At 42.6% G+C, this 22,898-nt stretch overlaps 1 protein-coding gene and 1 long non-coding RNA gene across 18 annotated transcripts in view; one reads left to right on the forward strand and one right to left on the reverse strand.

The window, feature by feature from the left end:
- The window catches only part of BRIP1 (BRCA1 interacting DNA helicase 1), a 216,385-nt gene that overhangs the window by 149,018 nt on the left and 44,469 nt on the right, over window positions 1-22,898 (reverse strand). For all 17 annotated transcript variants that reach the window (XR_014002468.1, XR_014002469.1, XR_014002470.1 and 14 more), the window contains exon 14: window positions 22,304-22,465. Coding sequence is in view for 14 of the 17 variants with exons in the window: in XM_081171959.1 (XP_081028085.1) it covers window positions 22,304-22,465 (162 nt within the window). In the remaining 3 variants the exon portion in view is untranslated. The remainder of the gene's footprint in view (window positions 1-22,303; window positions 22,466-22,898) is intronic.
- Window positions 18,081-22,898, forward strand: part of LOC308574419 — a 198,239-nt gene continuing 193,421 nt past the window's right edge. Inside the window, exon 1 of the long non-coding RNA XR_014002491.1 lies at window positions 18,081-18,319. This is a non-coding gene — a long non-coding RNA (uncharacterized lncRNA). The remainder of the gene's footprint in view (window positions 18,320-22,898) is intronic.

Raw genomic sequence — 22,898 nt, forward strand, 5'->3', positions numbered from 1 at the left:
AATACAAAAGCAGATTTAACCATGAAAAATGGAACTAAAACTGTAACAAGTAGTAATGACAGCTTTAAAAGGCAGTAGAATTAAAAAGCTTGGAAAAACCAAAAAAGGGGGTGGCTTGGCACTGAAAAGACATTAAAATAGGTCTGGGGGAGGACACTGCATAATTGAGGAGCCACTAAGATCCTTCGTCTTGTAACCATCCACTGTTATCTCAGCTGGTTGGGGACTTTGACCCACTTTTTGTTTAAGTCTTCAGTAAAAAGAATTACGCAGGCTGGCAATGCCACCCTTAACAGAGTCAGAGGGGTTCTTTTCACATTTACACACCCACTGCCATCCACTATAGAAAATTCACTTGGACAAACAAGACATGTCATGGGACTTTTCAACTCTGCTGTATGACCCTAAATATTTGAAATGTTTTAAGCCAAAACAGTATAAAAAGAGAATTAAATAGACTGATTTCTGTCTCTCAAGTGCAATCTATTAGCAGCTGTTCCACCTAGTTGCAGCAGAGGGGAGACAAGACAGTGGTGCCCACTCCATTGGCTGATCTTCTCTCTCTCTCTCTCTCTCTCTCTCTCTCTCTCTCTCTCTCTCTCGTAATTTTAAGTACAGGCAAACACTCCTCCCCCCTATTTGCATGGAGTTTGTGTTCCTGGTCATCACACACATCAGCAGAGCAAACATACTGTAAGCCCAGTCTGCTCTACCCCATTATGTCCCCATTCCACCCTCTTCTGGGTCCGAACACGACCCACACATGCACGGTTGCATATGCTTTGAACACACACAAAACAATGGTTTCCAGTAGTGCCAGAATTAGCATGTTTTTCCTTTCCTTCCCTATATATTTTTCCCTTTGCGTCATGGCCATTAGATTGAAATCCTGCAGGCAGGGCTGTCTTGTTTTTTAGCACATGAGATTTCATGGGTCTTAAGGATTAACCAAGGTTCATGAATTGTAGCTCTGTAATTTTGAAGATGCAGCTTAACGATCTATGTTTAATGATCATGTTTAACTTACAGTGGACAATTTGGATAATCAAATAAATGCTTAAAAAACAACCCACATCCTATGTAAAAAAATTGTTGTTGTTGTTGTTTAGTCGTTTAGTCGTGTTCGACTCTCCGTGACCCCATGGACCAGAGCACGCCAGGCACTTCTGTCTTCCACTGCCTCCCACAGTTTGGTCAAACTCATGCTGGTAGCTTCGAGAACACTGTCCAACCATCTCGCCCTCTGTCGTCCCCTTCTCCTTGTGCCCTCCATCTTTCCCAACATCAGGGTCTTTTCCAGGGAGTCTTCTCATGAGGTGACCAAAGTATTGGAGCCTCAGCTTCAGGATCTGTCCGCCCAGTGAGCGCTCGGCTGATTTCCTTAAGAATGGATAGGTTTGATCTTCTTGCAGTCCATGGGACTCTCAAGAGTCTCCTCCAGCACCATAATTCAAAAGCATCACTTTAAAAATAGTTCAGTGGTTTTCAAACTTTTCCCCTTCAGGAAACATTCCCCACATAAATTCATTTCTGAGAAAATTCACAGGACAGTTCTCGGGGTGTATGCAAGGCTCTCGTAGGGTCTAAGTGAGGCTGATTAAAACTAAGTATTGCCCTATACAAACTGAGAGCATGTCCCATAAGAACACAGGACGCTGCCTTAGAGTGAATCAGACCACTGGGTCCTTCTAACTCAGTATTGTCTACACTGGCAGCAGCTCTCCAGGTTTCAGGCAAGGGTTTCTTCCAGCTCTAACTAGAGATGCTAAGGATTGAGCCTGGACCTTCTGCACAGAAGGTGGTTGCTCTACCACTTAGCTACAGCCATCTCCCAGAACACGTTCTCGTGCGGCTGTAGACTGAAGGGGGAGATCGATAATGGCGGTCATGATTTTGCTCAGAGTGTTAAGCTGGTGTGCAAAACATTGCCAGATGTCCATTGCGATCAAAACCTTCACAAAACACGTCTGCACGTGTAAGGAAACGGGGAGTAAAATCTGGAGTAGCTCTCACAGGCTTGACACAAATAGAATTGTTTAAAAAAAAAGAAAAGGGGGGCACACGCTGCAACTACATAATTAAACTAGGCTCAGGACATGGTGATAAACTGGGTATTATGAACAAGAAGATGATCACTATGTGCACACACTAGCACAATAAACAGTGAATAATTCATAGTCAATTCTGAAGATAGAGTATGCATCACTCAACTTGTGGGGAACGCAGGGGATTTCACTGGTATGATTTTTCTTTAGGGACAATGACAAAGTGCCACTCGCCAGCAGGAAACTGAAGCACTGAACTATGTTCCATGTGCCATAAATCAACACTGCAGCCTACAGGATGTCTCTCTGGTACCAACATACCATCAATTTTTCAATAACCCCCTTTAAATAATGGAAAATGTGAACAGCGACAACAGTAATGAAAAATGAAATGTTTTGCACGCCAAAGACTCCAGAATAACACAGCTAATATGGCGAGCCTGACAATGAATTGGTGGTCTATGTAAAAGGCTGGGTGTTCCTGAAGCAATTATACCTATCTGGTGCAACAATCCACCTTAGCTAACTTACAACTTACAAAAACATTCCAGATATGTGGGTTTCAACTTGGTGGCGGAAAGTTTAACCAGTTTTGTACCTTGAGTGAAATCTGCTTTATGTGGAAGATCCACTGGTTAGGAGCAGAGGAAGCTGCCTAATACCAAATCATAGCACTGGTCCATCTAGCTCAGCATCATCAACTGGCTGCAGCTCTTTGGGGTTTGACACAGGGAGACTTTCCAGCCCCATCAGGAAATGGAATTGCAGTTCTTTTTTCTTTCCTTTTAACAAACATAGGGAGGTATAGAAAGGTCAGCAGCTTCCTGTAGCCAATCAGAAGCAGCATTTTGGGAGCTAAACGTTGCAGAAGTCAAACGGACTTCTGGGATGGATTCTGTTCAACTTCCAAGGTACGACTGTACTTTCTACAGGGGTATAGCAATAAGGGCTGGGACTGGTGAATCACTAGAACTCCACCCTTAATTAATTAATAATTCTATACCGCCCTTCATCCAAGGATCACAGGGTGGTTTACATATAAAAACACAAAAAATACATACCACATTAACAGAGCCAATTACCCCCCCCCCCCAGTTTAAAAGGCCATAGATTATTTAGATTCAGGTAGGTAGCTGGTCTGACACAGTCGAAATAAAAATAAAAAAATAAAAAATTGTCCAGTAGCACCTAGATCAACTAAGTTTGTTCTGGTATAAGCTTTCTATATTTTTATAGATTGTTTAATTAGCCAAAGGTCTGGGAGATGAGGAATGTCTGGCACCTAAAGATATGTAACAAAGGTGCCAGGTGAGGCTTCCTGGAGAGAACATTTCACAAGCGGGGAGCCACCGCAGAAAAGGCCCACTCTCATGTTGCTATCAGATGACATTGGCAGGGTCAGGGATAGCGACCAGAAAAAAAATCCTGCTGTTTTGGGGCAACATACTACCAACAGCCAACAATGCATGCTCAGAAATGCAAAAGTGCCCCTCTAAACCTGGTTATGGGTCAAATGAACACTGAGAATTAGACCTAGCAAGTGCATGTCTGAGTCCACCTGTGGAGGGTCACAGAAAGCTATCAGTTTTGCAACAAAATGTTTAAGTTGCAAGTTTAAGCTCCTTTAGCCAACATTGTAGCTTTGTTCATTAATGCATTAACAATAAACCTCAACGACAGGACTTTGGACACAAACGCCCTAAGATTGTAATCAGTCAACTGGGGCATTGGATTCTTTTGACATCTCAATCGCATCAAGCAGTGAACCTCTAAGAAATGTCAGAGGGAGTGGGTAGTGGATTAGCTGCAATGGTACAGAACAATGGTTAGGTCAAAGCAACCTATGCAAGTTGTATAAAAGCTGTGCTAATGCATGCAGCGATGTTTAAAGCAGTGCATTGCTTATTATTTGCAAGTGAAGCTTTTGCTCTTACTTTATTTCCATTTTGTGATCGCCACAAAGCATTTGGAAAGGCAACCTAGAGGTTAACGGACCGAGTGCAGCGTATAGCTAATCTCCCTCCAACGCAATTGTTGCTTAAATGGTGTGGGTGTAGGATGGGGCTGAATCTATAAGTTAATCGAAGTGGAAATTAGTCCATGTGTTAAAAACAAGCCACTCCAATCCACCTTACCACTGTACTCTAAAAAGAGAAGAATTCTTCGTTTATTTTCCTGCTGCTGCATGTTCAAGATATTTAAACCAACAGTGTGATTAAATATTAAAGGATGCTGCTATCCAGGGTGTGAAATTCAGTGGGAAAAAGTTCCATCTGCCAGTGCGGCATGTAATTTTTTTAGACGTGATGTCCAATAATCTGCCACCGACTGTCGCTATGGATTCCACTTTACGTGATGTGAAACCGTTGTTGGAAAATATCCTCCCCCAAGTAAAAAGCAAGTGCCAGAGGGCACTTCAGAAAATGAAAGCCCCTGCGGGTCCCAGCTGTAACAACCCACCAATCTATCCCCACCTTTGGCAAGGGGACGGGAAGTCAACTCCCTTGGACTACTAGCACTATCTTGGCGTTGTTTAAGTGAGACCGTGTGCCTCTCCCTCTGTCCCCAGGAATCCCAGCAGCTGCCCATATTTAAAGTGCCTGGTCTCAATAGGGATTATATTGGGACAACCACTGGCTTTCTCCACACTCACAAGTCTGCTGTCTTTTTTAAGTCTCTGGGAATGCGCCTTCTTACAGTTTTCTATTTGGATGCTTTGTTAAGAAAACACACACATCAGAATTAAAAACAACCTGGAAAATACCAGAGGAGTGTGCTCTCTTTCTCTCTCTCTCTGATGCTCCTGCCCACTAAAAATCACCATTTGCAAACTCTCCAAGTTAAAATGCTTCAAGAACACTGCCATCTTCACATATTTATTTATTCGAAAGAATGTAATTGCACCAGGATCATGGTGAACTAGACTGGAATTTGTTAGTGGCAGCTAAAAACAAAATGTTCTCTGCAATGGCATGACTCTAGACCAGGCTTCCTCAACCTTGGCCCTCCAGATGTTTTTGGCCTACAACTCCCATTATCCCTAGCTAGCAGGACCAGTGCTCAGGGATGATGGGAATTGTAGTCTCAAAACATCTGGAGGGCCAAGGTTGAGGAAGCCTGGTCTGGACCTCCCAACTCTTGAAGAGCATGATGTTCAAGGATTTGGATTCTAGCCTTAATGGCCAAACTGATAGACTTCGTTCACTTATGTGACGGGTAAAAAGCACCAAGCAACACTTGAAAAAACTTGGACTCTGTTTATTGCCTATGCCAAGTGACCTGGATGTTAATTCTTATTTGACATTTTCAGGGGTTTAGTGAAATTATTTACAATTATCCTTCGCAATTCAGTTTTCCAGTGGTATATACAGTTGCTTGTTGTAAAACACAACAAGAAGGGCTGCAACCTGGTTCATGTTTTAAAAAGGTAAAGGTAAAGGTACCCCTGCCCGTACAGGCCAGTCGTGTCCGACTCTAGGCTTGTGCGCTCATCTCGCTTAAGAGGCCGGGGGCCAGCGCTGTCCGGAGACACTTCCGGGTCACGTGGCCAGCGTGACGAAGCTGCTCTGGCGAGCCAGAGCCGCACACGGAAACGCCGTTTACCTTCCTGCTATAAAGCGGTACCTATTTATCTACTTGCACTTAGGGGTGCTTTCGAACTGCTAGGTGGGCAGGAGCTGGGACCGAACAACAGGAGCTCACCCCGTCGCGGGGATTCGAACCACCGACCATACGATCGGCAAGTCCTAGGCACTGAGGTTTTACCCACAGTGCCACCCGCATCCAAAAGGACTTTGTTCAAAAGGACTGTGAGAGTTCATAGCACAGACAAAGCTGGGCAGGTCAAGTAGGAAAGCTATCATGAGGTAATTCACAAATAACTATTCCCCAGCCCCCTCCTCCCTCCCCCGGCAATGCTCAGGAAATTCCAGCAAGCAAATAGCACATGCAGTCTCTCTCTGTCTCCAACAACAACAACAACAACAACAACAACAACAACAACAACAAACTTCACTGCAAAAAATATTGTGACTAGACATTCTGTTGTAGCAATTGTAACCTAGGTCTAAGGTGCCATTTGGTGATTAGCTTACATATCTGAGTTTCTAACACTAGGTGCACTCCTGACTGAAATACTGGAGAGCTGCTGCCAATCAGTGTAGACAACACTGAGCTAGATGGACCAATGGCCTGTGATTCTAAGTTTCAGCAGGCTCAGGGAAATCCAATGGTTTGCAGATGTACCCCTCCCCCCAATCAAATAAAAACTGGGGGGGGGGGACTAAAGCGGTAGGTGGAGGAGCCTAACAAGGACTGACTGACTGACTGGTACTCTGAAGAGGAGCAGTCCATGCTGCAACATTTTGTTGCAGGTCCCACTCTAATCATTTTTGCTTTTGAGAGGGGAGCTTGATGGGGACCAACTTAGAAGTTCTTAATCCTCCAAAAAGGTACACAGTCACCCTTCTGAGATGTTATCGAAAGTACAGAAGCTGGACAATCCATACCTGCCTGCATTAACCATTAGCGATAGCCACCCAAGCAAAGAAACCTAACTTGACAGATTAAAAAATGATGCAAAGCAAGTGAATAAATACCCAAGTACACTTTACACAATAAAGTATAAAGTTTAAAAATTTAAGAGCTATTATTTCTCATGGCTCCATACTTAATAGCATTTCAGCCATCCATTTCATGTCTCGTCTCACCGCCCTGCTGATGGTAAGGAGATGCTGTTGTTGATAAAAGCCATTCTCGGTGGGACAGAAATTGATCTGAGAAGTGGTGGAAACTTTCCACTCCTTCCTTCGACCAAGGTCTGAAGGAAGGATTTAGTGACCTTGCAAGCACTGAAGCAGGTTCCTTGATGGAGGCTTCAGGAGGCCAGAGCTTGAAGCAAAGCTATCACTCAACTCGGCAACTTGAAAGATACAGTCCGCAGGCAATATGCCCACAGCAATTTCTTCTCTCACCTCAATACTGGACTTCAAACCAGAAAAATGCCACACAAAACCATTTGCTCCTCTATTCTTAAATAGCAGCTTTTTCCTTGGATAGTTAAGATTTTGTACATTGGGCACTGAAATAGCTTTTGATTAATCCCCTCAACTAATGACTCCTGAGTGAGTTTAGCAGTCATGGAATAAGATAGGCCCTCTTATGGATCAGCAGCAGATTAAAGCACAGGAAGCCGAGAATAAGCGGACAACGGAGGGATGCAAAAAGTGGGTTCCCCCATGAATCAGTAGCGGGTGCTGTGCAGTGAGGTGGCAATTTGCTGATGACACCAAATTATTCAGGGTAGTAAGACCAAAGTACAGGCGTCTCTCCACTGATGCATGTTCCACTTGCAAATAACCATGTATACATGCGGACCCAGGAAACTAACCAACAAACTGATTGACCACTCCTACCTGCGGCCCATATCTCCCAACACTGTGGGGTGCATGTCCACAAACACACACGCCAGCCCTGCCCTGCCACCAAACTCAAGGTGTGAGTGGGCAGTCAGCACATGGGATCAGTGCCTACCCACTGCACTGCTGGGTCCCAAAGCGTCTCTCGAGGGCACCCTAGAGGGCTCAAATGACTAGCCAGATATCTCAAATATCATCTGACCACAGCAAAGTATTTTGAGACTAGTGTGACAACACACCGTTTTTATTCCATTTGTTAGGAATGGAAACAGCAAGGCCAGTTAATCTCCCACCCCTGGAAGCGGTCAGGGGGCAGACCCAGCAGTGGAGAAAAGCTTCTCCCACTGGCTACCTACTGTATTTTTCGCTCCATAAGATGCACCCGACCATAGGACACACCTAGTTTTTAGAGGAGGAAAAGGGAAAAAATATTCTGAATCAAATGTTGTTGAAGAGGCTTTGCGTGGCTGTCCCTGGCTTCAGCGATAGATGCACAGCCTGCATTCGCTCCATAAGATGCACACACATTTCCCCTTACTTTTTAGAAGGGAAAAAGTGTGTCTTATAGAGCGAAAAATATGGTACTATAACTGCAGGAATACAAGATGCCTTATGCCATGTCAGACATTTAGCTCAGTGCTGTCTACATTGACTGACAGCAGCTCTGCAGGACTGCAGGCAAGACGACCCTCCCAGCCCTGCCTGGAGATGCCAGGGATTGAATCTGGGGCCTTCTGTGAGCAAAGCAGTTGTTCTACCATCAATATATCTTCAAGAAAGAACATAAGGAATCATAAATGGGAGAGGCCACTAGCTAGTGGGTAGGCAGACGAAGCTCAGGGAGACCCAGGTTAAACTCCTCACTCAGCCATGCAAGAAACTCAGCCTAACCTTCCCTCACAGGGTTGATGTGTGGATAACAGTGGGGATATGGGCCCAAAACGTATTAAAATAAGTATTTCACTGCAATTGTTTAAAAATTCAATGCCATTGGTTTAAATCCAGCAGAGTTAAGTTCACTTAAGCTCATTTAAATCAACTGCTCTATCTATACCTAATTGTGCTGGATTTAGGCCACTGTTTCATAACAACAGTTTGTTTGTTTTTCTTTATATTTAGCCATAGTTACAAATCTGATGGTTATCTTCTTTGTTCTCGTAATATTTATGCTCTAAAAATAGTTGGCCATTCTCCCTTCTGATGTGATTTTCTTTCCTTTTCCCCTACCCCCTGCACCTTTTCTTGTATTAATCTGATTATATATATATAATACACACACACACACACACTATGGGCTGTATAGCATGCTAGTCCTACTCAGAGTAGACCTACTGAAAAGAATGGACCTGATTAACTTGGGCCTATTACTTTCAATAGCTCTACTCTGAATAAAATTTAGTTGGCTACATAAGAGCCTGCTGGATCAGGCCAATGGTATATCTAGTCTAGCATACTATTCCTACGGTGGGCGAACAGTTGCCAGTGGGAAACCAGCAAGTTGGGTTCAAGTACATGAGCCCCCTCCCCTCCCCTCCTGCTGCCTCCAGCAACTAGTATTCAGAAGCAGCCTATGAGTTGCATCCAGTATTAATCCTATTCAGTGTAGACCCTTTTAAATTAATGACTATGACTAACTTAGGCCTATTAATTTTAATGGATCTACTCTAAGTAAAACACAGTTGGATACAACTCTATATAGCTAGATGCTTGAAGAATGAATCCCAAATCCAAACTACTGGAAACAAGGGCATCGTCTGGAACATGGTGATGTTTTGTACACCACTTTTTAATTTCCGTCAGGCATTATTTTCTCTCTCCTGTTTAGTTTCATGCCATTAAAATTAGATTAACTTTTTGTATTGTTTTATGCACTCTTCCATTGTCTCTCGAGACAGACGGATGCCAACTGAACTGAACAACTAGATATATTGTTTTCTTTGCATTTATTTATTTATGTTATGATTCATTATAATGGCTTCTCTTTTCTAATTTTTTTCTTATTCAGTTTCAGCATGAACATAGATACATACTTATATCTGAGGAAAAAGGCAAAAATATATATAATTGCATACAATTCTAGAAATACACAGAAGTAAAGAAAACAGAGGAAAAGGATAAGGAAAGGAAACACAGCAATAATTTGCAATTGATTTACTGGGGGGATGGGTGAGCAATGTAATGTTGCAATGATTTTTCCCCCTTTTTTGTCACTATACAGATTCTTACAAGAGGTACATAATCCAATTATTTATTAAATTTGTATACCACCCTTCCCCCACTTGTCGGGCTTATAGTATTGTACGAAAAACAATACATTTTCATACTGTTGATTGAAGTGTAGATTGTTTGAGGACCGTAACATTTGCAGGGAAACGAAAATGCTTGTTTACAAAGCTATTGTACTACCAACCTTACTGTATGCTTGTGAAACATGGACCACTTGGCCAACTCCTCAAAAGATTTCATCAACGGTGTCTCCGCAAAATTTTACACATCACTTGGGATGACAGGCAAACTAATACCAGTGCACTGGAAGAAGCAAAGATCACCAGTGTTGAAGCAATGATTCTTCAACATCAGCTTCATTGGACTGGTCATATTGTGTGGATGCCTGATGATCGTCTTCCAAAGCAACTACTCTATTCCGAACTTAAAAATGAAAAGCGTAATGCTGGTGGTCAACAAAAGAGGTTTAAAGACTGTCTCAAGGCAAATTTTAAAAAATGTAGTATAAACACCAACAATTGGGAAACACTTGCCTGAGAGTACTCCAATTGGAGAACAGCCTTTACCAAAGGTGTCATGGGCTTTGAAGACACTTCAACTCAGGATGCAAGGAAGAAACGTGCTAAGAGGAAGGCACGCTTGGCAAATCCACACCGTGATCAACTCGTGCCCAGAAACCAATGTCCTCACTATGGAAGGATGTGTGGATCCAGAATTGGCCTCCACAGTCACTTACGGACTCATTGTTAAAACCGTCTTTATGGAAGACAATCCTACTCGGCTACGAGGGATCGCCAAAGAAGCAGCAGCATTCTGTAGTGGAAAGAGACACTTTAAAAGCTCTACTCTAGTAACACTCCCATGAACAAACCTTTCAAGGAGGAGGAACATAAATGAAGGAGTGTAAACACAGAGCATAAAGCAAGGGCCTGTGTTCCAGTCCCTCTTCACTTTTAATTCTTGCCAATGAGAACAGTAGTTAAAAGTTTATGATGGGCGTTTTCATTTTAAAACCTCGATTTGTCTAAACATGGCCTCAATTGCCACACTCTGCTTACCAGTTCTGTATCAGCACAAGATCAAGTACCACAACTACTGTTACGTGCTATAGCAGCTACAGTGTCTGATTAGGATTGGAAAGATTCGGGTTCAAATCTTCTCTCAGCCAAAACTACTTCACAAGGTTGTTATAAGGAAAAAGCAGGTAGGAAGAGAAACCACATCCACCACCTTGAACTCCTTGAAGGAAGGGTAGGATAAGAACTAGTGTGCTTATGTTCATGTAGTTGGAAAGTTTAATTTCAAACTCTGGTCATACAAATACACTTTTTACATATTCTTCTCTCTCTCTCTCTCTCTCTCTCTCTCTCTCTCATACACACACACACACACACAGACACCATGGAATGTTTCCCTCTTATCTGGCTATTGTCATTTTACTGTCTCAAACTTCTTAAAAACAAGCCATCTCACTAGGGAGGAAATCAGTCAGCATCAGGCCTAGTGGGGAAACTCTGCACTTGCTCAATGTCTGTGGCTTTTACACAGTTCCAGATGTTCCGTGCATTAATAATGCACTAACTCAAACCCTCTTTTTGAAACTTTAGAACGTGCAAATTGCATTAAAACCTCTTTGCCCTCATTAATGGTATTGTTACAATCCCAGTACTCTGGAAAATGTTTTTTTGGCATTTGTTTAAACTTTGTGATGTTGCCATTTAAACTTTGTGATGTTGCCATTGACTCACTTTAACAGCCAGTGTTCAAATCTTAATGCTTTTAAACAAGCCTGGCTAAACAGACTACCTTCTTTTGTAAATTTATTGATGTTAATTCATAAAACTCTCATTTCCCCCCTCTACCTACCCGCTTTCCTGATAAATAAATAAAATACTTGAATGAAATAAATAAAATACTTGAATTTTTACCCAGGTATTTAGTAAACCTCAAAGTGCACAAGGATGGTTTTACAATGTAAATCCAGCACACGTTTAATCTTGAAGGAAATTTTCAGAACGAATGTAATGCTTGCTAAACGACTTCAAAAACAAATTAAAATCCAGATTTACTGATCCTTCAGTCTGTCCCCCGATTCACCCATCCACATTCAAGACTTGGGTACCTTGGTTTCTACTGTACTCATACAATTGCTTTTAAAATATCTGGACTCTATTAGACAAGAGCCAGATATTTGGGAGGAGCCAATTTTACCCTTGATTGATCCAGTAAGATGGCCTAATTGGAGAAAATTGATTTGGATATGAATATTCGGTGTGTTTGTTGCACCAGAGAAATCTGTTGTTTTGACAATTCAAACTGAAGTACCTGATGCCTGGCCAAGGTGGCAGACTTGATTTTGAACCCAAATGTTCCCGTGAGCTTTTAAAGAGGCAGCACAGGATAGTGAATGAAAGGTAAATGGTGGGTGAGTGGAACGGAACAAAATATTTTAAAATAAAATAAAAAGGAATGAAAACGGGAGCAAAAACTAGGGGTTGAGCTTTCTTTGTTCATGAACTTAGCAGCATATGCAAAAACAGATCTGCAGGAAATGTTTATGCAGAAACCAAGCCATAGGAAAGTTAACTTTCTCATCTGACAGAAAGCCGTACTGCTGGAAAGCTCACAATCAGCCCCAAAATACAGCTTTGGAAATGTTCTCTCTCCAAAGAAAAACTGGCAGTGCAAGTCAAGTGAGAGACCCCCATTTTCAAAACTGAAAGACCTATTGTGCCAAATGACTGGGCCCAGACAACCTAAGAGAGCCTCCTTCAATCCTGTGCTCCATCAAGCACAAATACTTTAAACATGACATGTATGCACCAAATCTGATATCTTGGAGTTGTCTTCAGCTGGAGAATCTTCAAGGTAGAAACCAATGTCTCTCTTCAAAAAGCGGTCAACAGTAAAGGGTTTCTCATGAGGGCATGTGAGGCACCACCCTACCAACCCCAGTCTGTCCTCAGCCAGCCCCTACCTGCCTCCCTTCTTACTGGCAAACCACTCCAAGGTGTGGAATTCGATATCAGCTTCCTCTTCCTTCAGTCTCACAGACTGTCCTTGCAGAATTCAGCAAGAAGATGGGAACAAAGCTAGAATTAGTTTGCTCTGCTTGTCATTGGCTCTGGCTCCACCTCCTGTTGGGCTCCCTGCCTTGTACCCTACCATTTCCAATAAGCAACAGCCATCACTGGATGTCAAGGGCAGGATAGTTGTTTTGTATGGTGATACCCACTCCATGAACCCTTATGATGGGACAAGCTACAAGCCCAAGAAATAAAAGAAGCATTTTTGTCCTTCTCCTGTCCATTTCTGCCCAAGCTAACCTCTCCACATCTAGATGATAATGTCCCTTGCTCAGATTGCAAGAATGAACATGCACTGTGCTCAGCTTTAAGAGGCAAAGGAGTGAAACAAAACCAATGGCCGAAATGTAAATTTAGGCAAGACTCGGGAGAAAGCAGCTTCTATCAAGGTTCAAAACACCTTCCTAAAGCTGATGCCCAGCACAGCCAGGGAAGAAAAGAAAAGTCGAATGCTGGATCCAATCAGGCAGTGTGCCAATGCCTGAAAAGGAGTGAGCCATGCCAAACAATAAAGTGAGTAAAGTGGTGCCTCGCAAGACGAAATTAATTCGTTCTGCGAGTTTTGTCGTCTTGCGAAGCACGGTGTCAGGAAAGTTTTGGAAAAGCTTCAAAAATCACCAAAGTCTTTAAAAACCTCAAAAAAGGCTACCACACCACGTTCTATGAGTTGCTCCTCGAAGTCAAGTCGCAACTGTATTAACGGTGTTAAGAAAAAGGAAACAAACTTGCAAGACGTTTCCGTCTTGCGAAGCAAGCCCATAGGGAAAATCGTCTTGCGAAGCAGCTCAAAAAACAAAAAACCCTTTCGTCTAGCGAGTTTTTTGTCTTGCGAGGCATTCGTCTTGCGAGGTACCACTGTAGTTTGTTAGCAAAACGCCCCCCAATGTTATTTCAGACATTTGTTAGCAAGCAGCCCATTATGGCAGAATGTGAGACGCTGTTAACAACAAATGCCCCACTCACCAAGTCTCTGTGTGTCTTACTTGTCCTCTGAAATGGGTCCCTCCCACCCAAATACTCTACCTATGTGATTTCAAGTGCCCATCCCAGCTTGGCTGCCTGCTTCATTAAACGCCCCCACCCCCGCTAATGTCAGAGGATCCCAAGGGCCCAAAGCAGCCTCTCCCACAGACTCAGAACTTGCCCTCACTCTGCAGAATTGCTGTCATCTCACACTGTGTTCTAGCTTAGCTGAAGAAGGTCACTAGGAGCCCCAGACATGAGGCCATCCCAGTGAGGTTCTGGAACATTTTCATTAGGTGTGGAAGAATTTTGATGTGAACACTTGTGGCTCTCACCAAATGTGCGCACGTATGTACTTTGGACATTTATCCTGGCATGTGGAGGGGGGACGGGGAAAACCTGCACAGGCCCAAGAAATCATTCCCCCCCCCCATTCTTTATCTTTCTGGCCCATCTTCTGTTACATCATTTACAAAAGCCATATTTGGCTTAGTGAGATCAGAACATTGACAGTTTAAGAGTATTAACGCTCTTCAGTGATGCATGGTTTTTGTATTTGAAGTGAAATTAAAGTATATTGTGCACTCTCTCCCTCCCCCTTTATGCCTTGTTAAAAACGTAATTCCAGAGTGTATCTGTGAGATGTACCTTATTAGCTTTTCAGAAAAGAAAGAACTGATTCCAAAACAAAACAATTAAAGCAGCCTGCCCTAGAGAGCAGGTATAATCAAGACTCTCTCTTTGCTAAATGTTTTATTCACATGTTTTAAATCAACACTCTCAACCGCTCACCACCTTTCTTTGATCCTCGCCACCCCACAAGTCATTTCATAATTATTATTTTTCTCATTTTCAAATATTCCCCCTTTCCTAAAATGTAGTTTTGGATTCCACCACCATGGGGAAAATATCAACACTTAACTTGAGGAACTGAAAACATTCAAAAGTTACTAAGAAACTACTGAGGACCCAACTAGGAGGAAACCACAATTCATATATTCCATCTCTGCAAAGGGAGGCGTGGAAAACTCCCAAGGCTGAAAAAGCAGCCTCAAAAATACATTCATCATTATGATTTCCACTGGTGGGACTTTTTAACCTACACAAACTACTTCTGTCCTTTTGCAGGTTGTGCCTACTAGGGATATAAAAGGAGAGAAACAGCAAGACTGGTGAGGGTGGTGGCATAGACTGGTGGTGAAATATGCTCAGATAACGCTGTCCCGAAGCATTTTCTGCCCTTGCACCAACAGCTGGTGTCTGCCAAGGCCTGGAACAGAGATATGAGAGGTCATCTCTCTCAGAGTCTGCTCCTAGAACAAAGAGGGCAGGCCCAGGGCACTGGCACCATCACACAACTCTCTCTGAGTTATATCCTATTTAGAGTAGACCCACAGGGGTGATAGCCAATAAAGATTTACTCAGAGGAGACCCACTGGAATTAAAGGGCCTAATTTAGTGATGCCTATTAAATTCAGTGGGTCCATGCTAACATTGGATACAACCTGTGCTATTTTTCTGGAAAAAGAGGTGCCGGAACTTACCATGAACACCTCCCTTGTTTTCTTATAATGGCAATGGCACCCACCTGAGAGGTGCCATAACTGATTTCTAGCTCAAAAAAAAGCTACAATACAACCCAACAAAATTCAGTGGACCTAAGTTAGTCATGTCAAATAGTTTTAAAGGGTCTACTCAGGGTATGACTAAAATTGGATAAAAACTGATCCCTAATTTAAAATACCAAGGCTGTTTAAAGAACCATTTAGTGCTACAAACATTCAGTAGAATCTTCCCAGATCTGCTCCTTAGAGGGTGGGTATCTGGTATAGCACCCAATGCACTACAAGGAGCAGTTAGCCAGAAGGGGAAATTGGCACACGCACAAATGCAAACAGAGCAATCCATGTGTAGAAATGTTTCATATTTTTGGATCTTGCCCAAATCAACATCCAAGCCAGAATGACATTAATCAAGAATGGTTTAAATGCTGAGCAGCAACAAAAAAAATGAATCACATCGAAATGTTTTCACCACATTGTGACCAGCCACCACGGAAAGTTCAATCATCAGCGTGATGGATCATCCCTGAAATTTATAAGCATTAGCATTTTTCTCCTTGCTGGTTAACTTTGACTTTGATATGACACATATTGAATGAATCATTCCAAGATACAGACACTAGGCAGGATGCATTTAAATGCAGACAGGTCGGCGACAGGCACCCTAATGACCCTTATCTTAATCTTGTTTAAAAGCACCTTAGATTTCTGAGTAATCTTTTCACTTTCTGATATTCCCCTTTATAGGGTGTGCTTGCAGGGGTTGCTACCGATTTTACTAGAAGTGTTTTTATTACTAACATCAGTCTCCCCTCCTGCTGTAATGCATTCAACCTTCAGAATCCCGTCTCTCGCCACAATTTTTTAAATAGTAGAAATTAAAGTTCATATCTATATACGTGCACATAAAAGCTGTTCTGAAGACTTGCAGAGCTTTTGAAGCAAGTGTTATTAAAAAGCTGTTATTGGGTTGGGGGAGAGACAGTATAATTTAAATAGGTGAAACAGTCAAGATCTGGTCACTCTTTCTGGAAAAAAAGGGAGGGAATCCATCCATATAAAAATGCAAAAGCACTATTGCACGGTTTTATGCATGTTATTTATTGCCGTAGCCATCAAAAATGGGATTTTGTATGCTCAGGACTAGACAGAGACTGCAGAGACTTGGGAGGCTCTCCTACTAAATTCTAGACGTAAGTGAATGCAGTAATCAATATCAAAGCCTGGGAAGGGAAAATGACAAAGCTATCAGTTCGTAATAAATAGGTGGTTATATAAGCTAGCACTGTGTACAACCTGACAGTTGTGGATCTTTTAAAAACCCTCTTTTCTTTTAAAAAAAGATTTTAGTACATTCCTTTCTTAACTATTGTGGCTTATCATCTGCTTGCTTAGCCCTTACCCCCCATCCCGAGAGAGAGGAGCCTTGAGCTCATTTAATCTCTCTCAACCCTTCTCTTTCTCTCTCTAAAAAATTGCTATAAAAGATAATAAATCACTGTTTGATACCCTTGGGGTGCAGCAGACAGAGACTAACATCTTGCTATGCTGCACTCATGTGGTTAACATTAAGCACAAGTTTAAGCAAATCAGAATATGCAGCTATAAATACAAAACTCATACTCCTAATATTGAATAGGAAAGCCACATGTCAGGCTGTGGTACTTTCAGGAATGGGTCGAGGCTCTAAGCCAGTAGTGGGGAACCTCCAGCCGGCAGGGCTAATGAAGCACAGCAAGGAACCTCATTTGGTCCACAAAACCATTTCCCCCAAGTTGCACTTAACACACTGCATACCTGATGTCATATATGGCGGCACCACAGTACTGAAACTAGAGAATATTGAGAGATCCTCTGAGATCTACCGGGTCCCATCTCTTTAGCATTCAAATACATACTGAAAACTGTTTTTCGTTTTGTTTTTCAATGTGTTTTTCTTCTGTTATTCAGTGCTTGGTTCTTAGGTCTGTGGTTTTAGATTCTGTTTTATCTATTGCTCTTTCTAATTGCTTTACTCTTATGCTGTGTATCTGAAGAAGTGTGTATCTGAAGAAGTGCACAAAAGCTTATACCCAGAACAAACTTAGTTGGTCTCTAAGGTGCTACTGGACAATTTTTTAATTTTTCAATTTATTTCAACTGCATCAGACTAACACGGCTACCTACCTGAATCTACTCTTATGCTGTTTGTGTTATTGATTGATTGTCTAATGACTGTTTTTAACTCTCCAAGCAGGTATGGTGTGAGCTTTCAGACAGAAAAGCAGAATTAAAAAGGAACTATAAATCTAGTCTAACCTAGTCCATCTGCCAACACATTTCTCTGAGGCACTTCAACGCCCTGAAAGGACCCTGATTCGCTTCCTAGTTTTCAAGAGCTTCCCAGCTTAGTTGGCCAGTGACATTTCCTGCCCACCACAGGCAAGGCCCACAGGACTGACTACTTAGTGACTTGGCTCCTAAGTTGCACAAGTGCAGGAGTAGGTGCCACAAACTGCAAAATCAATACATATTCAAAATAAATTTGTTACGTTTTATTACATTTTTATCCCACCCTTCATCCGTTTAGCTCAAGGGGCAACCCAGCATTCCCATCCATCTTTTTTTTAAAATCTTTCCAACAACTCTGCAAGGTGCATAGGAATGTGTCATTGACTTAAGTCAGACCAATTACTCCATTTAGCTCAGTACTGACAACACTGACTGGCAACAGCTCTCCAGTTTTCAGGAAGGAGTCTCCCAGCCCTACCTGGAGAGACCAGGGACTGAACAGGCATACAGTGGTACCTCGGGTTACACACGCTTCAGGTTACAGACTCCGCTAACCCAGAAATAGTGCTTCAGGTTAAGAACTTTGCTTCAGGATGAGAACAAAAATCGGGCTCTGGCGACGCGACAGCAGCAGGAGGCCCCATTAGCTAAAGTACTGCTTCAAGTTAAGAACAGTTTCAGGTTAAGTACGGACCTCCGGAACAAATTAAGTACTTAACCCGAGGTACCACTGTATTCCCTACCACTGAGTAGCCCAGCATCGTCCAGTGAGCCATGTGGCAGAGTGGGAATTTGAATATATAACTCTCACCTATCATTCCACTTACTACTACTTCCTGGTTCTCTCTAGATATCTATCTATACTCAATGGCACACACTCTTAGCTGTTTATTGAAACTTTCAAACACACACATTCTTTTAAGGGAAAGCAGCTGAATAGGTGGCACAGCAAAGCTGCTCCGAAGCTGCCTAGAAACTCTGCATCCTTTTCCAAACGGACTTGAGAGCTCAATACAATTATGGCCTGGGTTCAGCAACAAATCCCAGGTGTGCAGGTGTATTGTTTTAGACCTCTCAGCAGCCTTTTGATACCAGGGTCCACAAGGAGATGCTGATGCACCTGTGGGCTCTCGCAGGAATGGTGCACTTGAGTGGCTTCCTTTCCCTCTCTTTGCTCCCTGAGGGTGGAGCCAGGTAATTGCTCCTGTGCCCAGAGGAGTTCTCTCCTATGGATTAAGGAAGGTTTCTATGTTGTCGCTTTCCTTTTGTCCTATATCTGCTCAAATGGACTCCACAAAGGGAGGAGGGGGACAAAGTGAAGAAAGTGGAGATTTCAACGACAAAGAAGAAAACATTTGCCTTTTGATCTAAGCATCCTTACTTCCATGGGGAAATCTGCAGCTACTGAGGTGTTTTAAAAGGTGGAAGGCACAAGCCAACAAGAAACAGGTTGCTTATCTACAACAGGCATTGTGTGGTGCTAGTGTTGCATAGTGGTTAATGCTGGATGAAGAATTGGGAGGTAGAGGAAAATATTAGTATCCAATAAAAAAGTGCTCTGTAGCATTCTAATTATTTGCACATATACACTCCAGTCACTTTCATCTGGGAAGAAAGCATGGAGTATCCTGGAATGGGAGAGTGGAAATAGGATTGGGGGTAGGGTAGGGGATGTATGCCACAAGGCAACTCATCCCTCAACCACAATTATTTCTCTTTCTGCACCTCTCCAATAAAATTCCCTCCCCTGTACTCTGGTTAACAACTAATTGCATATTTTCCTGGTCACCTAGCCCTAATCTTCAGCAGACAAGAGCTGCAAAGCAGTTCATTCACAGCCATTTGTCTACCAGTATAGCAGCCTTTCCCAACCTGATGCCCACCATTTTTTGGACAACAACTCCCATCAGCCCCAGCCAATGGCCAGGGATGATGGTAGCTGTAGTCCAAAACTAATGAGAAGGTACTAGAATGGAAAGCCCTGCATTAGAGTGAACGTGTTGTAAGTATGGGAATCAGCTATCAGCACCACCAGTTATATGATTCAAGCAGGAGAATACAGCATGATATAAATGATGTTATTGTTATTGGACTATTTACAATTGAAATGTTGTTGAAATGTAGCCATGCAGATTTAAAGCGACTAGTGTGAATGCAAAAAAAACCTGGAACAGATCCCAGGCTCAAATTCAGAGGCGTCAGATAAATGCAAGGTATTTTATGAGACGTGTTATGTTTGCATGTCTGCACACATGGCTCTGGCAAGTATTAATGTGAAAGGAGTCACATATTCAAGTGGACTCCTTTTTTCCTTAGCAGTTGGTTTTACGGTCCAATGTGGTCACCTATTGGTTATTTTCAGTAACTGCAAGACCTCCTTTGATTATTGCTGTCCCTAGAGAGCAGGCAAAATTAAGAATGTGTAGCTTCTTGACACCACGCAAACATTGGGAACTGGAAAACATGCAGGACAAACCTTTTATCCTTTTTATCTGCATTTCCATAATTTTTTTTGTTACATTTCCCCCCAGAATCCTAAATATTAGCAAAAATATTCTAGAGCATCACAAACAGAAGAAACATATGGCCACAAGTGCCAGCCAGTGCAGGAAAACATATTTTTTGCCTCCTAAACTGCTTCTTTCAGTGCTATCTCTGACATAACCTGATGTGATGAACCGAAATGAGGTCAGAGGGCTGCATCCTGGCTGCTCTGATCTGAGTGATTGATATGCGTTTTGTTGTTGCATGGTCTTGATGGAACGAGGGACTAAGAGTCCTTAAAAACACCAGTTCCTTTCAAGTTGGCATGGTGTGAGCTCCAAATGATCACAGACAGAACCACTCAAAAATTCAAAAGGAAACATGAAATAACTTCACAGAATTAATGCTCATGTGCAAAATGTTTCTGGGTTTACGTGAAGAATGTTTCAATTCTTCCAACAAGGAAAGCAGAAGCAGCTGTTGAGGAGAAACCAACGCTAACATTGCTGGCCAGATATCAGAAGCCAAATATAATTATCAGGGAATTCATTACACGTACTAGATTGTATCTAATGTTAACCATAGAGTAGACTCATTAAATTTAAAGGGCCAAAGTTAGTGAGGTTCCTCACTTTCAGTGAGTGTGCTCTGAGAGTTCCTAACATTAGATGCAACTCATCATTTTTAAAAGCACCATCACGGTACTTCTATCATGAAATATCATCAGTCATCAGTTCAAGCCAGAGCTTCTCAAATCCTGTCCCTGGGAATTTCCCGACATCTTGCAAGAAATGTTTGAACATCACAAAAATTTAACAAAGGCAAAACAAAAAAGACTGGCTCAGTTATTAGCATTTCAAATCTCTTCCCAGGTTTAGGAACAAGTTGGGTTAAAAGAAAAGGGGTGGAGAATGGCCCACATCTGATCAAAAAGGGGTGTGTGTTTTAAGCTTACAACATGGAATTAAAAGAAGAAGAAACCTATGGGCTCCCCAGGACCATCGAACTATAAAGTAGAAGAATACAAACCATTATAGCCCATTCAAAATATGAACACAAAGCACATTGAGAGAGGAATACAAATTGCTAGTAACTGCCTGTGCCTCTTACGAAGAAGCTCCCTCATGATGCTGGTTTGCCAGCTTCACTGGATCCCCATCTGTTTCCAAGCCCAATTCACTGTGTGACTTCTTAAGGTTGGAAGACCTTTGTTGCTTGAGACTAGGGTACCCAAAGGACCACCTATCTCCATATGGACCCGTCCAGATCTTTTTCCCAAATGACTTTCTTCAGATCCCCCACTGGGGAAAAGATGCAGCAGGTACCTACTGAGGAAAGGGTAATTTTGGTGGTATTGTTCTAGCTATGGAACACCCTTCCCCAAAGAATCTTGCCTAGCACCTATTTCAACACCAGGCAAAGATCTTAGGACTTTGCTAGGGCGCTTAAATTGTTCCTACTGTGGGCTAAGGTGTGGTTTTGGTTGCTGCTTTACTATGTTTTATTGATTTATTGTACATATTTTAAAATAATGCTTATCTTTGTTGTAAGGGATAAGGGATGGCCTACTTTATTCTTAGGGACGCGGGTGGCACTGTGGGTTAAACCACAGAGCCTAGGACTTGCCGATCAGAAGGTTGGCGGTTCGAATCCCCGTGATGGGGTGAGCTCCCGTTGTTCAGTCCCTGCTCCTGCCAACCTAGCAGTTCAAAAGCACGTCAAAGTGCAAGTAGATAAATAGGTACCACTCCGGCGGGAAGGTAAACGACGTTTCCCTGCGCTGCTCTGGTTTGCCAGAAGCGGCTTAGTCATGCTGGCCACATGACCCGGAAGCTGTACGCCGGCTCCCTTGGCCAATAAAGCGAGATGAGCACTGTAACCCCAGAGTCGTCCACGACTGGACCTAATGGTCAAGGATCCCTTTGCCTTTACTTTACTTTACTTTATACTTATGTGACAACCTCTCTCTGATGGTAAGAGTTGTCTGACAGGAGAATGGACTACCTAGGAAGGGGATGGGCTCTCCTTCGCGGGAGGTTTTTAAACAGAGGTTGGATGGCCATCTGTCAGGGATTCTTTAGCTGTGATTCCTGCACTGATCACCCTTATGGTCCCGTACAACTCTATGATTTTATGAAACTGGTCACCACACCCTTGATGTGTGGAAGTGTTGGCACACATATACAAATAACTGATATAACCCCCATGTAGCTTGAAAGAAGATTGAAAAAGTTCGATTGGCATCTTACCTTGTAAGATGGCACAAAGCACAAAACCCCTTGGCCGATGGTCTGACAAACTGAGAGCAGAAGCTCCCCAACTTCATCCTGGAAATCAAAGGTCTCAGCGTGCTGGAATGTAGCACATAATGACCTGCCTTTAGGCCCAGCTCCAACAGTACCAACCCACACCTGTTGGGGGAAACATTTCATTGCTGAAATACATATCGGTAACAAAATACATTCCATTATGAGACTGCACTGTGAAAAAAACTTGTGGCCATGGATTTAAGAGACTGAGACAAAACTGATCAGGGCAAGTAGGATTATTGGAAATGTTTACTTTTAAAATCCAATGGCAAAATAAATCAAGACATTTACGATGCACAGAGCTACCTGCATGCCTGCCTGGAGCAAGCAGCAATTCCTTTCAGGCGAATAGGTTGTCAGACTCATTGCTCAGACTGCCCCTTGACATACAGGTGCTGGAAGATGGGCAGATTGGTAATTGTGTCTATGTGTTCACTGGGAATGCTGAAGAACAGATATGCTCAAATATGTATTCCAAGCATATATCCAAAAGTGCAAATTCTACAAAATGCATTGGGATTTATTACTCTCATAA

The sequence above is a fragment of the Podarcis bocagei genome, assembly GCF_964188305.1.
Source record: "Podarcis bocagei genome assembly, chromosome: 15".
Lineage (NCBI taxonomy): Eukaryota > Metazoa > Chordata > Lepidosauria > Squamata > Lacertidae > Podarcis > Podarcis bocagei.